Source organism: Balearica regulorum, chromosome 3 (genome assembly GCF_011004875.1).
Source record: "Balearica regulorum gibbericeps isolate bBalReg1 chromosome 3, bBalReg1.pri, whole genome shotgun sequence".
Classification (NCBI taxonomy): Eukaryota; Metazoa; Chordata; class Aves; order Gruiformes; family Gruidae; genus Balearica; species Balearica regulorum.
The window spans coordinates 50,282,529-50,294,790 of record NC_046186.1 but is presented as its reverse complement, the minus strand read 5'-3'; the positions used below and the strand labels follow the sequence as shown (position 1 = coordinate 50,294,790).

General features: G+C 40.4%; 1 protein-coding gene across 1 annotated transcript in view; it reads left to right on the top strand.

Annotated features, from left to right (window-relative positions):
- SEC63 (SEC63 protein translocation regulator) overlaps positions 1-6,058 on the top strand; it is a 62,239-nt gene extending 56,181 nt beyond the window's left edge. The window contains exons 19-21 of the mRNA XM_075747829.1: positions 4,039-4,137; positions 4,982-5,086; positions 5,635-6,058. Of these exons, the coding sequence (XP_075603944.1) occupies positions 4,039-4,137; positions 4,982-5,086; positions 5,635-5,778 (348 nt within the window). The 3' untranslated portion in view covers positions 5,779-6,058. The remainder of the gene's footprint in view (positions 1-4,038; positions 4,138-4,981; positions 5,087-5,634) is intronic.
- Positions 6,059-12,262: the final 6,204 nt, after the last annotated feature.

The following is a 12,262-nucleotide window of genomic DNA, read 5'->3' as shown; positions in this document are numbered from 1 at the left end:
TAGGGAACTAATCTAGGATCTCTTCTCTCTTGTCATGCTATCTCCAATAGCATGTAGGTGGGGTGTAAGGCTTATGCTTCCTCTTGTGTTTTAAAGGAGACAACTGACATGGGGAAAAACAGGAAAACATGAGAAAAAAAGGAAGACACTGTGTACATTTGCTCCCTTTTTTCAGTCCTCAGGGCTCTTTATGTCTATACCCTGTATGCTTACTGCATGTGCAAAACATACTCTGTGGTACCCATGCTTGTGCTCATGCGGTTCCTGCTGTTTTCATATAGTTCTGCCATCACTGGAAAGCAAAGTGTGGGAAGCCAGACCTATTGCTAAGGAGCCAGACAAGATATACAAATAAACCAAAGAAATTGTTTTCCCGAAGGCCTTAGCTGGCAGTTGTGTGCCCTCACGACATCTAGTTTTGTAACGGCTGATCTTAATACTGTATTTTCCTGACACTCTTAAGTACCCTCCCATCTCTCTATACAGCTTCTGGCAGTACTGCTCTTCTGGCTGCCTTAGATCATGTCAAATATGCAGCAGAGTCTTAATACCTCCTTACTGTGAAGGCAGCTGGCTTTGGTCATCAGTCTAAGCTCAAACAGCAAGTATGTGCTATGCCCAGTGCCACTGGGCGCTAACTATTTGTATTTTTGCATTTCTTTTCTTACTGCACTGAGGGTTCCTTTGGAGACTTCGCTTACACTTACTCTGTACAGAGCTGCTTAAGCTTTAGCTGTGTGTAACCAAGCTGCTGATGGTTTTTATGATAAAACCTAAATACAGGACTATGCTAAAAAAAAAAAAAGTAGGGCTGAAAATGCTTGAACTTGAAAGATACACATGTATTATCTCATGGTACTGCAGTTGTAAATTTTCCAACCTCTCTCAACTGATTTCCTGATAGTTGACTGCAGCTGTATTTAGTGCTGTAGCTGCCGTTGGAGCATGTTCAGATAGAGTTGATTTGCAACATCTGAAGAACAAAATCCATCATACTCTCTGGGTGGTTGTTTCATCTTGTGATTTAGAGCATTATGTGTGTTGTGGTCATGGCCAGTTCCGAGATGCAGAGTTAAGGTTGAAATGCTGTAGTTGTGTGAATCTCTGTATTTCCAGAATTTACAGATAATTGAGTGTAGCTGAGCCTAATATACTTGTTTTCAGGTGGTAACCTTAACACTGTTTCATCTAAGTTTTTGGGCAGTTGATTACTCTGCCAGTGATGCATCTTTAATCTGTGCAGGTTCCTAAATAATTATCTTCTGCCTCTGCATCCGTGGATCCAGAAACTGCACAGATTGTAGTTTTGACATTTTTAGGTAGAAACTGGCCCTGGTGTTCCAATTTAATGAACATACTGGTTTCCTGGCATGCCAAACCTTGCACCCATCTGTTAAAGGGCGTTTTGCCCATTTGCATGTTAGCTTGCCAGATTCTCACAGGCATAAACTTTAAATTCCACCCAATAAGAGAGAGGAAAATGACACTCCTGCACAGTTGTCCTTTCTATAAAAAAAGCAGTGGTACTTCGGGGTCAGGAGCTTTACTTCCGAAGAGTTTACTCTATATGAGCATTAGATCAATGAACATCATTTGTTCTGGTATTTCTTTTCCCCCCTTGGTTGTTATTTTTACCATTTTTTGTGAAAATCCAGTTGGTAGTTTTGATCTTTGTTCTAAAAAAAAATAAAAAATTATTCCTTGCCATTGAGAGTGATGGAAACATACACAATGTATAGTAAGTCAGCCCAGTGTTTTGGTGACATCAGAAAATAATGTATTGATACAAATGCAGGTCATTTTTCTATGGTCAGAGTCCTTGTAGGGCCCAAATGGCGAGTAGCCATTTCTGTAACGGATCTAGCTTCTGTAGTTCTTGTTCATCTGTACTATTTATGCTGTTTATCCTCCTATTCCTAGAGGCCCCTTGGCTAGGAAATAAACACTTCAACTGTGTAAGATTCTTCTTTGCTACAGCTGTCAAGGAGATTGACAGTATATTTATTGTTGAAACTTACAGATAAAATAACTTATGCCTTGTAATCACATGGGACAGCTTTTCATAAAGAAAATAACTTAGAATAGTTGTAGAAAGGTCGTCTTATAATTCTATGATTTCTGGTTATATTCATATAGTATATGAATAGGTTTTTGTCCTGTTCTCAGTGCCAGTTCTAAACAGGTGAAGGAATTGCTGTTGCTTTACTGTGATGCAGTTGTTTTTGCTTTTATACGCTGTAAAATGGGCATTAACGTATTGAGTTAATTTTACACTCCTCTGCTCTGGGACTCAGCAGTGCTAATCAGGGTGTTTCGGTTGCTGGTGTGAGAGTCTTGCTGTTGTAAATCTATAGTTTGCTAGTTGAATATTTCAGTGAGATGGTGATAATTATTACTAGTGTAACAATTAGTCGCTCCAAAAGAGAAAAGGAGTTAATTTAGCTTTTGTAATTTTTCAACCTGTATTATTTAAGCTTCAGATCACCAAACATTGGCTTCTGAAGTGTTTCAAAAACAAACAAAACAAACCCCACAAACCCACACCAAAACTACTGAACTCTTGACTCTTTCAGTAGAGACAAAATTCTTCAAATTCTCCATATTAACATCATTTGCTTCCCACCTGTGGAATTTGGAAGGGGCTCAGAGGTGGTGTTAAAGTCCTCTATATCTTTTCATTCAGTCCCTCTAATGCTGTTAGATTAAAACCAAAACAACCACTTTCATGCCGCACTGAACAACTCCCTGGTTGTTGTTGGTGTAATTATATAAAACTTGGCCTCCTGGTTTGACGTGTGACTTGTAACTGTCATAAGATGCACTCTTAGGGCGTTTTATAAACGTGATCAGTTACCAGACCATCAGGGGTGGGTAAAAATGGTTTTGGAACACAGTTCAGGAGTCCTATATTTGGGTTGTCTAAAGGGTGTGGGGTCGTCCTCTTTTTTCCACTAAGGGTAACACTATGCTGTTATGACTATTACCTATCCACTAAAATATTTCTTCATAAATATGAAGTCGTGTCCCCCCATCCCCTCCCCGCTATTCTCACTTTTTTTAAGGAAAGACTTAGAGGTGAAGGAAGGGAAACTTGCTTGGCAGTACTAAACTAACCTCTTTGCAATAGAAAGGTTGTGTTGAAGTGGATTTTGCCAAAAATGTGTGCCAGAGAGTTAACCAAAGTGGAGTAGTGGTTAAATGAAGAACAGTTGATGCTGAGGAGCTATAGTCTTTCGCATTTGAGAATGGTTGTGCCTGTGCTGCTGAACTGCACCACGGTCTTAAAAATCTGACTCAAATTGAGTTACTTTTGTACAGTGTTGCTGTCTTTTATGAAGGACTGCACTCATTTAATTTCATTTAGTTTGGGAACTCTGCTTTACTGCCTGCAGTGGCAAGACCTTTGAGACCTGCAGCTGTTTTGAAAGCTGTGTGTGGTAGGCAGCAGTTGTTGGGTATCCTTTTCAAATTTCAATATTGCTTGCAGTTCATACTTCCTTGAAGTAAAATCTGGGTCCAAATTCCAACTTTCAGCAGATTCCCACTTTCTGGAGAGGGGGGAGAGGAAGTGGGGCAAAGCATACTTTCCTGAAAAGGATTGTTTACTGGGAAGAATATCTGTCTTTTGGCATGTCTTGCTTTATATGCTGACTTTTTTTATCCAGACTGGATTTCTGCGGAAGGACCTAAGGTAGTGTTGTGTTGCATGAAGTTGTTTGTTAATCCTCAGTGGACGCAATTCTTCAGACCAGTTCCATGTCTCACGTGGTAGCTTAGGCTGAATGTACAGAATGAAGCCTTTGGAAACCAGCAGTTACCTGTGATAACCTGTTTGCTTGCAATGTGCAGTATGTACTATATATTTAATTCATGCACATCCAAGAGTTTTAAACACCAAACACAAACCATTGCCTTTCTATCTGTATTATAAGGACCAGTGAATCATAATTACATCTTACAAAGTATAGGGGCATCACTTTATATGACTTTAACAATCTTTTTGTTTTGTTTTTGCCTTTTTTTTTTCTTTTATGAAAGGAAAAACAAGAATGGTGGTGGCTATATATTGCAGATCGGAAGGAGCAGATGCTAATATGTATGCCATATCATGTTTGTACACTAAAAGATAAGGAAGAGGTAAAGTACATGAAGAATTTTCTTTTGGGGTATTGGAAAACTATACTGATGTGTCTTATGGTATGCAAATACATTTAGATTTTAATTTTTTTCATACTTATCTCTTAAGATGGCAAACAAATTTTACTCTCCTGATAAAAGTGGAGAAGAGCCTTTTAACTGTGAAAATTGAAAATAAAGAAAGAAAAAATAATTTAAGATGACTTTCAAGTTTCTTTGCAGAATGTTTTTTTCCCCCGATATCAAAAGCTGATGAAAACCAGTATTTGTACACAATGATCATTCTTAAAGATATTCAAATGTGTGAGAATTATTAAGTGTTCTTCTTCTTTAAAGCAGAGGCTGTAACAAATTAATTAGCCTCGGCTCATATGAACCTTTCTGAGACTGTAACCTTTGACTGTGTTCTTTGTTTTTCTGAAAAATGGAGATTTTTATGTATTTTGTTCTTTTAAACTAGATTTTATGTTCAATTTCAAACAACAGTAGAGTTAAGCTAATACTTTCAGCAGACTAAGTATTTTAACCCATTTGGGGTTTTGAGATTTAGAAAGCATACAACAGGGTGAAATTGTGTACTTAATGTAGAGTTACTTGGTCTAATTCAGAAAAAAATGCGACCCGATGATTATTCAGCTTTCATGGAAGGTATTGTGCTTGGGTATTCTGTCTCTTCTGCGGGTACTTTATTACGTAGAGATTTTCAAAGAAGCGTCACTTCTAAGAAACTGAAACTTTTTAAGGAAAAAAAGTATTATTCTGTAGTTATTGCTTGTTAGAGTACTCGGGTACTTGCTCTCGTGTGTCACTTGAAAGCACTAAGAGCGTGAATTCTGTTTTGTAGGTAGAGCTGAAGTTCCCAGCACCAGGCAAGCCTGGAAACTATCAGTACACAGTTTATTTAAGATCGGATTCATATATGGGATTGGACCAGATTAAACCATTGAAGGTGATGTGTAATTGTGTTATGTATTTGTATTATATTGAAAGCTACTTCATATGGCTATTGAAACCCCAAAAGTCCTGTTATCTTTAAGAATTCAAGCTGTCCTAATTTTCAGACAGTGGCAAGGAGGGGCTTATGTTATAAAGCAGTTTCTGCCTGATGCCAGTAGTGACAATTTTGTGATGGACTAAATGAGACTAAATTTTGTGATGCTTTCCAGCACCTGAATATTTTAATACATGTTTTCTCAAATTTATTCAATTCTGCAGTATGGTTGGCTCTGGCTTTATACCTTGAGATCTGCCATGCCATTTCCCTGCCCTTCGTCCTAGATACATCCAGTTAATGAGAAAAATCTGGCATGCCTTATTTCTGCAAGCAGTTGTTAATTTTGTTTTGGGGTTTTTGGTGGGTTTTTTGGTTTGGTTTTTTTTTTTTAACTATCAATTTTGTGTGATGGGTTGTTTTGCTGGGTTTTTTGGTTTCCCAACTTGATGTATATTGTCTTGTAACCCTTTCCCCCCCTTTTTTCTTTCTTTATGCAATTAAAGCTGGAAGTTCACGAAGCAAAACCGGTGCCAGAAAATCATCCACAATGGGATACAGCAATAGAAGGTGATGAGGACCAGGAAGACAGCGAGGGCTTTGAAGACAGTTTTGAGGAGGAAGAGGAAGAGGAGGAAGATGATGATTAAACAATATTGTTGATTGACTACAATATCTGTACACACTGCAAACTGTTGGTCTGACTGTGGAACTGTACAATAACCAAGAAACACAGTACAGAAGCTTTGAGAAGGCTGAGTTTAATTTTTCTTTACCAATTAAGAGTGCATTATGTTAACTTCTCAGTGGAGGTGAAACAAATCTGTTGCCATTGATACACCTTGGAATATGCTTATGGCTCATTATAGCCTTCAAGTGCAGGATGGTGCATTTGTTTCAATTGAAAATAAAAGCTTTTTTTATTATAAATGTCCGAAAGTGTGGGCTATGTATTGTCTGATCAGTATAGGGTCCAATTTAAATAAAAGGTACTGTTAGATAGGAGCAAACTTTAAATCAATTTTTCTGCATTAGGGATTTATTTTAGAAAACGTTTTGGTATATTTGACATTACAGATCTCTGTTGATTGAAACAACATCTGCTCAACTTTCAAACTTGATTGGTTCTGTGGTATTCATTAAATATTTTGCTGTGATACTGCTCCACGTCATTCATAGCTTTAAAAATCTGTTTTACTTAACTTGATCATTATAAATTGGCATCATACCCATTGCCACATTCCATATATTCTGGAGGGCTGCTTTTTTTAGGACTCTTGCCTTTTTATGCCCAAGATTATAATGGAAATCATAAACTTTCTTGACTCTGCTGTAGGATACTTATTAATGGCTTAAAACATTTTTAAGCCTCTATTTCATCAGATCAGCAAAAGATCTGAGCCTTTTGATAAGCAAAATGTCTAAAAGCAATTGTGGGACCACGTGTTAGTAAGTTGGTGGCTTTTGTGTAATACCTTTATAAAAGGTACATGCTGAAAGCCAGAGTATATTCTTAACTCTGAATCTACCTGACACTGTCGGAAACATTTTAAGGGTAAAATACAACATGCAAAGAGGGCATGTTTTGTATCAATTTTGAATTCCCATCAATAAACTGGACAATTTGATGGCTGTTTGCATTTGTGGTAATGTGGATCTCTTTGTCTGAGTTTTTTTACCTCAGTCTCCTGCAGGGCTATAAACAAGAGGATGATTCTATCCCTACTCCTGTTTTAAAAAAAAAAAAAAAAAGTCTAGAGAAGAAATTCAGGGAGGAGAGAACCAGGGCTGTTAGTGTATTGTATGACTTGACAAAAGCCATGGATGGATCCTTTTCTTCCTCTCAATAAAACAAATGAAAGTGATTAGTTAACAGTTGTATTTCTATATTTCAGAAATACATACGAATGTTCTGCAAGTAGGAACAGATGTATTTCTGTTCCTATGTATTGAACTATGACAATGCAATGCTGGGAAGTGTGACAAATTGTCATGCAGGAAAATTTCCATCCTGTGAAAATTGCCCAAAGCCAGAATAGTTGCACACTAATTTGTGACCTTGTTTATTAGAAAGGGTTGTCACTTTAAACACAAATTTACATTGTTATATTCATTGTAATTGCAATAGTTGCAAATAAAATTTGAAAATTGTCTAAATGAGATTATGGTATCTTTCAAAGTACTTCTAAGTGCCTGTCGTGCAGGAAAAACTCTTGTAAAGCGTGCGCAGTGTCAGGTGTTCAAGCAAGAATGACAGCTAGGTTTAAATGAAGTGGCTTGTACACTTGATGCCTTTTAAGTCCAGTTTCTATTTGCACAATACAGTAGGGAAATAACAATAAAAAAAGCACTAGTTGCATTCCATAGGCTTTCGAGCCAGATACTGCGCTGATGATAGAAATACTTGAGGAAGAGTCATCCGACTCCTTAAATGAATGCTAAACTTAGATCGTTCTGCCAGAACAATTCATAGTGAACTTCTACGGTTGTTAAATGTTGGGAAGTGATTATAGGAGATATAATTGATAAGAGCATGGTGGGGGCGGGGGCAGTGCTCTGACTACTGATCCCTAAATGTTACTATTAAAAGTCAAGGTATATCCTTGCAACAGGTGAATGCATTGAACAGATTTTAAAAAAAGAAGGAATCACGTCCCTGGTCTGAACACTGAAGTATTTTCTTAAAGATTGAAGCTGACAGCTGGGATTACACTGAACGTCAGCAAACCAAGGATAACTCCATTGAGCTAACAAAGGCAAAATCTAATACTTCTTCAAATGTGGGTCTCCTGCAAAGCCAAGGTAACTTAATAGAAGATGTGAGGAAAAGAATTGCAGCGGTATTGGAAATCTTCATAATGCGAAGAAGGCATGTTGATAATTTTCTCTCCTAAAAATATCAACTATGTAGTCGTGCACCATTTTACACCTTCTGAGAGATGCGGAAATGGGGCTGAGGAGGTATTTAAGAGCTTCATGCAATTAAAACCACCAAGAGCAGATGCAGAACTCCTATGAGTGTTAATACATTATTGAACTGCTAGTTGGTCTGTTGTGTGGTGTGACTGTTCATAACCTTTTTTGGTTTTTTGTAGAACAATGTGAATTGTCATTCAGAGATTCAGTAACTGCCTCTTGAATAACAGTTACCAGGATGGGTAAAACTTGACAGGAAGAAACATCATTTTGTGTTCACTGTTGTACGTGCCTTGCTTTTTGATGGGATTTAGGAATTAATTCAACTGATTTTTATACCTAGCTCTTCTGAAACTCTGGAATAGTAACTGAAGAGTAAAGAGAGTTCAAGAAAGGAAATCTGATTTGCTGCTGCACCCTCTGTGCAATAGTGGCCCAAGCATCAGTTGGAAGCATCCAGTATCGTTTCAGTGTAAATAGATTTATTTCTGCCCTTCTGCTGTCACGTTCCTTTTCGTAGCTTCTTGTTCTAGATCAGAGCAGACACGTGCAGAGCCGGAGTGTCCACCTAAGCAGAGATGCTGTAAGTATCTTCAGGGCTTGTAGAAACCATTTCTAAGGGGGAAAAAAATTTGGGCTTGGCTAGAATAGGCATGAGGGTGACGTGGCGCAACTGGCCCTGCTTGTGTGCGGATACAGGGTGCTGTAACTTGCAATTAGTAGAGGGAAGCACCGGGAATTAGATTTAGGGCAGATAAACACAGCTTGTTGAAATATGGGATAAACTTGAAGTAGGTAAAAGGAACAAGTTATAAAAATGGGATTTTTTTTGTTTGTTTGTTTGTGTAAAACGGTTTAACCTTCCTCCTGCCAAAAATGTTGACAGCGGTTGATTAATATTAAAGGAAACTTCACTTTTTTCCCTAGCCTGATGCTGGGTGACGAGAAAGTGACACTTGGGGCGAAAAAACCCCGGATCAACCCTTTCTGAAAGGGGAACGTGAGTAGGAAACGGCTCGGGGCGCGGAGGGGGAGGCGGCGCTCGCCCCGGGCCCGGGTGCAGTTCCGGGCCGCGCTCCAGCAGGGGGAGGCCGGCGCCAGGAGTTCCGCGGGGAAACCCGGGGCTCGCCCGGGGGCCGCGGCCCTGCCCCGGGCGCGGGGTCCGGCTTGGGTTTCCCCCTTTCCGGAGGGGGGAGGCATGGATCGAGGTTTCTGTTTATCTATTGCTTTTAAAAACACTCTACTGTTCTATATGCATTCCCTCTATTTTTATATCTTTATATATTTTTTCTCTTTTTTTTTTTTTCTTCACCCCCCCCAACTCCTTGCTGACTCTTCATTTAAAAACTGCTGAGGGAAACCCGTTATAGGATGGAAATTATTTAAATAGCAACTATTACTTAATTATTTACAAACAAAAACTTGGCAGAGAAAGAAAGAGCTTCCTTTTGTAGGAGGAATTGGGGTGTTAATGAGTCCTTTTTGAGCCTTAATTGTTGCTTTGCAGTAGTTTTTGGAAAAGTATTTGGAAGGTGGATGTGGGGAAGGTACCTCCAATTCACCTCTGCAAAGTGAGATACAGCTGGTGGTTGTGCCATGCGGATGCCCATACCTCGAAGAGCTGATTCAGGGGGTGCCTGGGGTGCCTCGTGGGCATCCGCAGCCTGCCGTGGTCACTCGAGGTTTACGCTCTGTGCAGAGACACATTTAAAAACGCCCCTGGCAGTGTTGTATTTAAAATCTGCGCAGGGCGACGGCGCTCTCTGTTCTTAGGGTTTGTCGAAGGCTTGGCGGAGCTCCTCAGTGCTGGATTAGAGGTTGAGCGTGGGCTTAAACTCATTCCTATTCAGTAAGGTAAGCAGGAGCTTTGTTGGCTGCGCGACGCTGGGGCCTGAGCAAATAGGAGAGAGATCTTTGGGTGACTCGTGTTCAGTATTGAACTCTAGATGGGATACCAAATTTGTACACACTGTACATCTGGGTGATGTTCATGGCTTGCACTTCATTCTTTTCCTGTCAATGTTTTGTTTTAAGATGCAATTTGAGCCCACAGAGACACTATTTAGTTGGTAGAAATACTTTTCTGCCAAAATTGTTTATATTTATCATTCAGTTAAATAACAGAACTGTCACTGGCAATGAAATCTATTAATAAATCTAATTAGCACAATAGATTGTAAAGCTAATGATAATATTTTTAAGCCAAATTGCATACACTCTACCTAGAACTTAATTTCAAATGCATGCTGAATCAGGAAGCATTTTCAGCCTTTCACTGTGTACAAGCCTTCCACGTATATACTCTAGTAATTAATCAGAGAAGATGTTACAGTTGTATCACACGTGTGGAATTTAATAGCACAAAGGAGACTGCAAGGACCACCTTGAGCAATTGTTTTTAATTCGTCCACCTTTGCTTTAAAATAAGGTGTGAGTGCTTTCCTTTTTATGCAAGCAACAGAGCCAGATGCTTCATGGCACGAAGCTGGAGGTGTTCTGGGGAGAAACCCTAGAAAAGCTGGACATCTCGCGGGTAATCTCCTGCGGGGCAGTCCCCAAGCTGGGGGAGCCCCGATGCTACCGGGGCGTTCCCGGTCCCATACAGGCCACGGAGGATCGCCCAGGCATTGTTTTTGGCTTCGCTTGGGCACGGATGCTCCAAAGGCCAGGATAACTTAAGGTGGCTGAAAATGAAATGCTGTCCTTGCTGTGAAAGTTTGTCCTGGCTTTTAGGCGTGGTTTTCCATCGCTGGAGTTGTTCACGTGTGCGCCACAGATACAGTACCTTTTGTAGCCGCTATAGCCTGTACCATCATACCCCATGAACCCACCCTGCGCTCTCTGACGGATACACACGCCAAACGTGCACAGGGATCAGAATGAGACCGTGCTCTCCAACATGCCAGGCTGATGTTTCCTGCAGCTGGGAAATGGGATAGCAGTGACAACGGGCACTTTGCCTTCATCCCTCCAAGCATCTGTACTGAGATGCCTGGATTTATATCCATGCCATCCTCCCTTCAAGGAGATCCTTTGGGAAAGCAGAAAGTGTGGAAGGCCAGCAGTGTATTGTTTATTGAGTGTTTTATTTTTCCCTTCCTGGCACACAACGCTTTCTCCGTGCCCAGATCACAGCTATGAAATTTGTGCTTTCTAATGTATGCGTGTGCAGTAAATTAAACTCAAATTGAATGACCAATTTCCTTACAGCTGAAGCTCCATTAATTACTACGTCTAAATCACATTAGATGAGATTAGGTTATAATAGCTGTAAAATAGACACTGTCCATGACAGGGTGGTGAGATTTGGAGGCCCAGGTGACAATCACTTTGGTCACTTGAAATGAATGGATGAAATGTGATAGTTCTTGCTTCATTTTGCAGCCAGCTGTTGGTCTGCCCATGTCACCCAGCCGTGCAGGCCCCTCCAAATCAATCTGGATGCAGGAGAGCCTGTTGCACTTGGTCCCATGTACGAGGCACGGGTGGCAGCTTCCCATCACAAGGCAATTTGAGCAACTTCATTTACATCATTAACTTCTCTTAAGCATCATGTGGCAGAAAGGACTGCTGCGTTCAGGTACTTCTTCCTAAAGTTATGAGGATTTACTTTTTGCAGTTAACTTCCTCACATAAGGTTTTATCTTGGTTGTATCTTTTTATGGTTCCCTCCTGATGTAGATTTGTTAGGTGTATTTGATCCCTTTCTCTTTTTTTCCCCTCCATTGCAATCAGGGCTGATTAGTTCATTCAGATGATGAAAAGCTGCCCCATTACATTTTACATTCAAATTCACATTTAATATATAGTATGTACGCTACAAGTTACTGGTGATTTAAAATACAGAGACTTCTATACACAGGCTCTTCATTTCTTGGCAAAAATTGCCTTTAAAACATCTGGCCCATCTCTCAGCAAGCTTATAAGACGCGGAGGCGATCAGGCAGGGCAGCTGGGGCTGGACCTCGCAGTGGGGTGCAAGTCGCCCACGTCACCTGCTTGTCCCCTGCCCCATCCCCCCCAGAGATGCTCTGCCCAAAAGCATCCCAAAGTGGGGGGTTGGGCTGTTTTGGGCGAGTGAAGAACCTTTTCTCCCATCAGTGTTTTTGCCCGGTAGCTGTGGAAGTCGGGACGATGGCCCCCACCACCTGAAGGGCTGTTGGTTTTGGAAAGAGGGTGTCGGTGGGGGGTGGCTGGGCGCTGCTGCTCCTCGCGTGA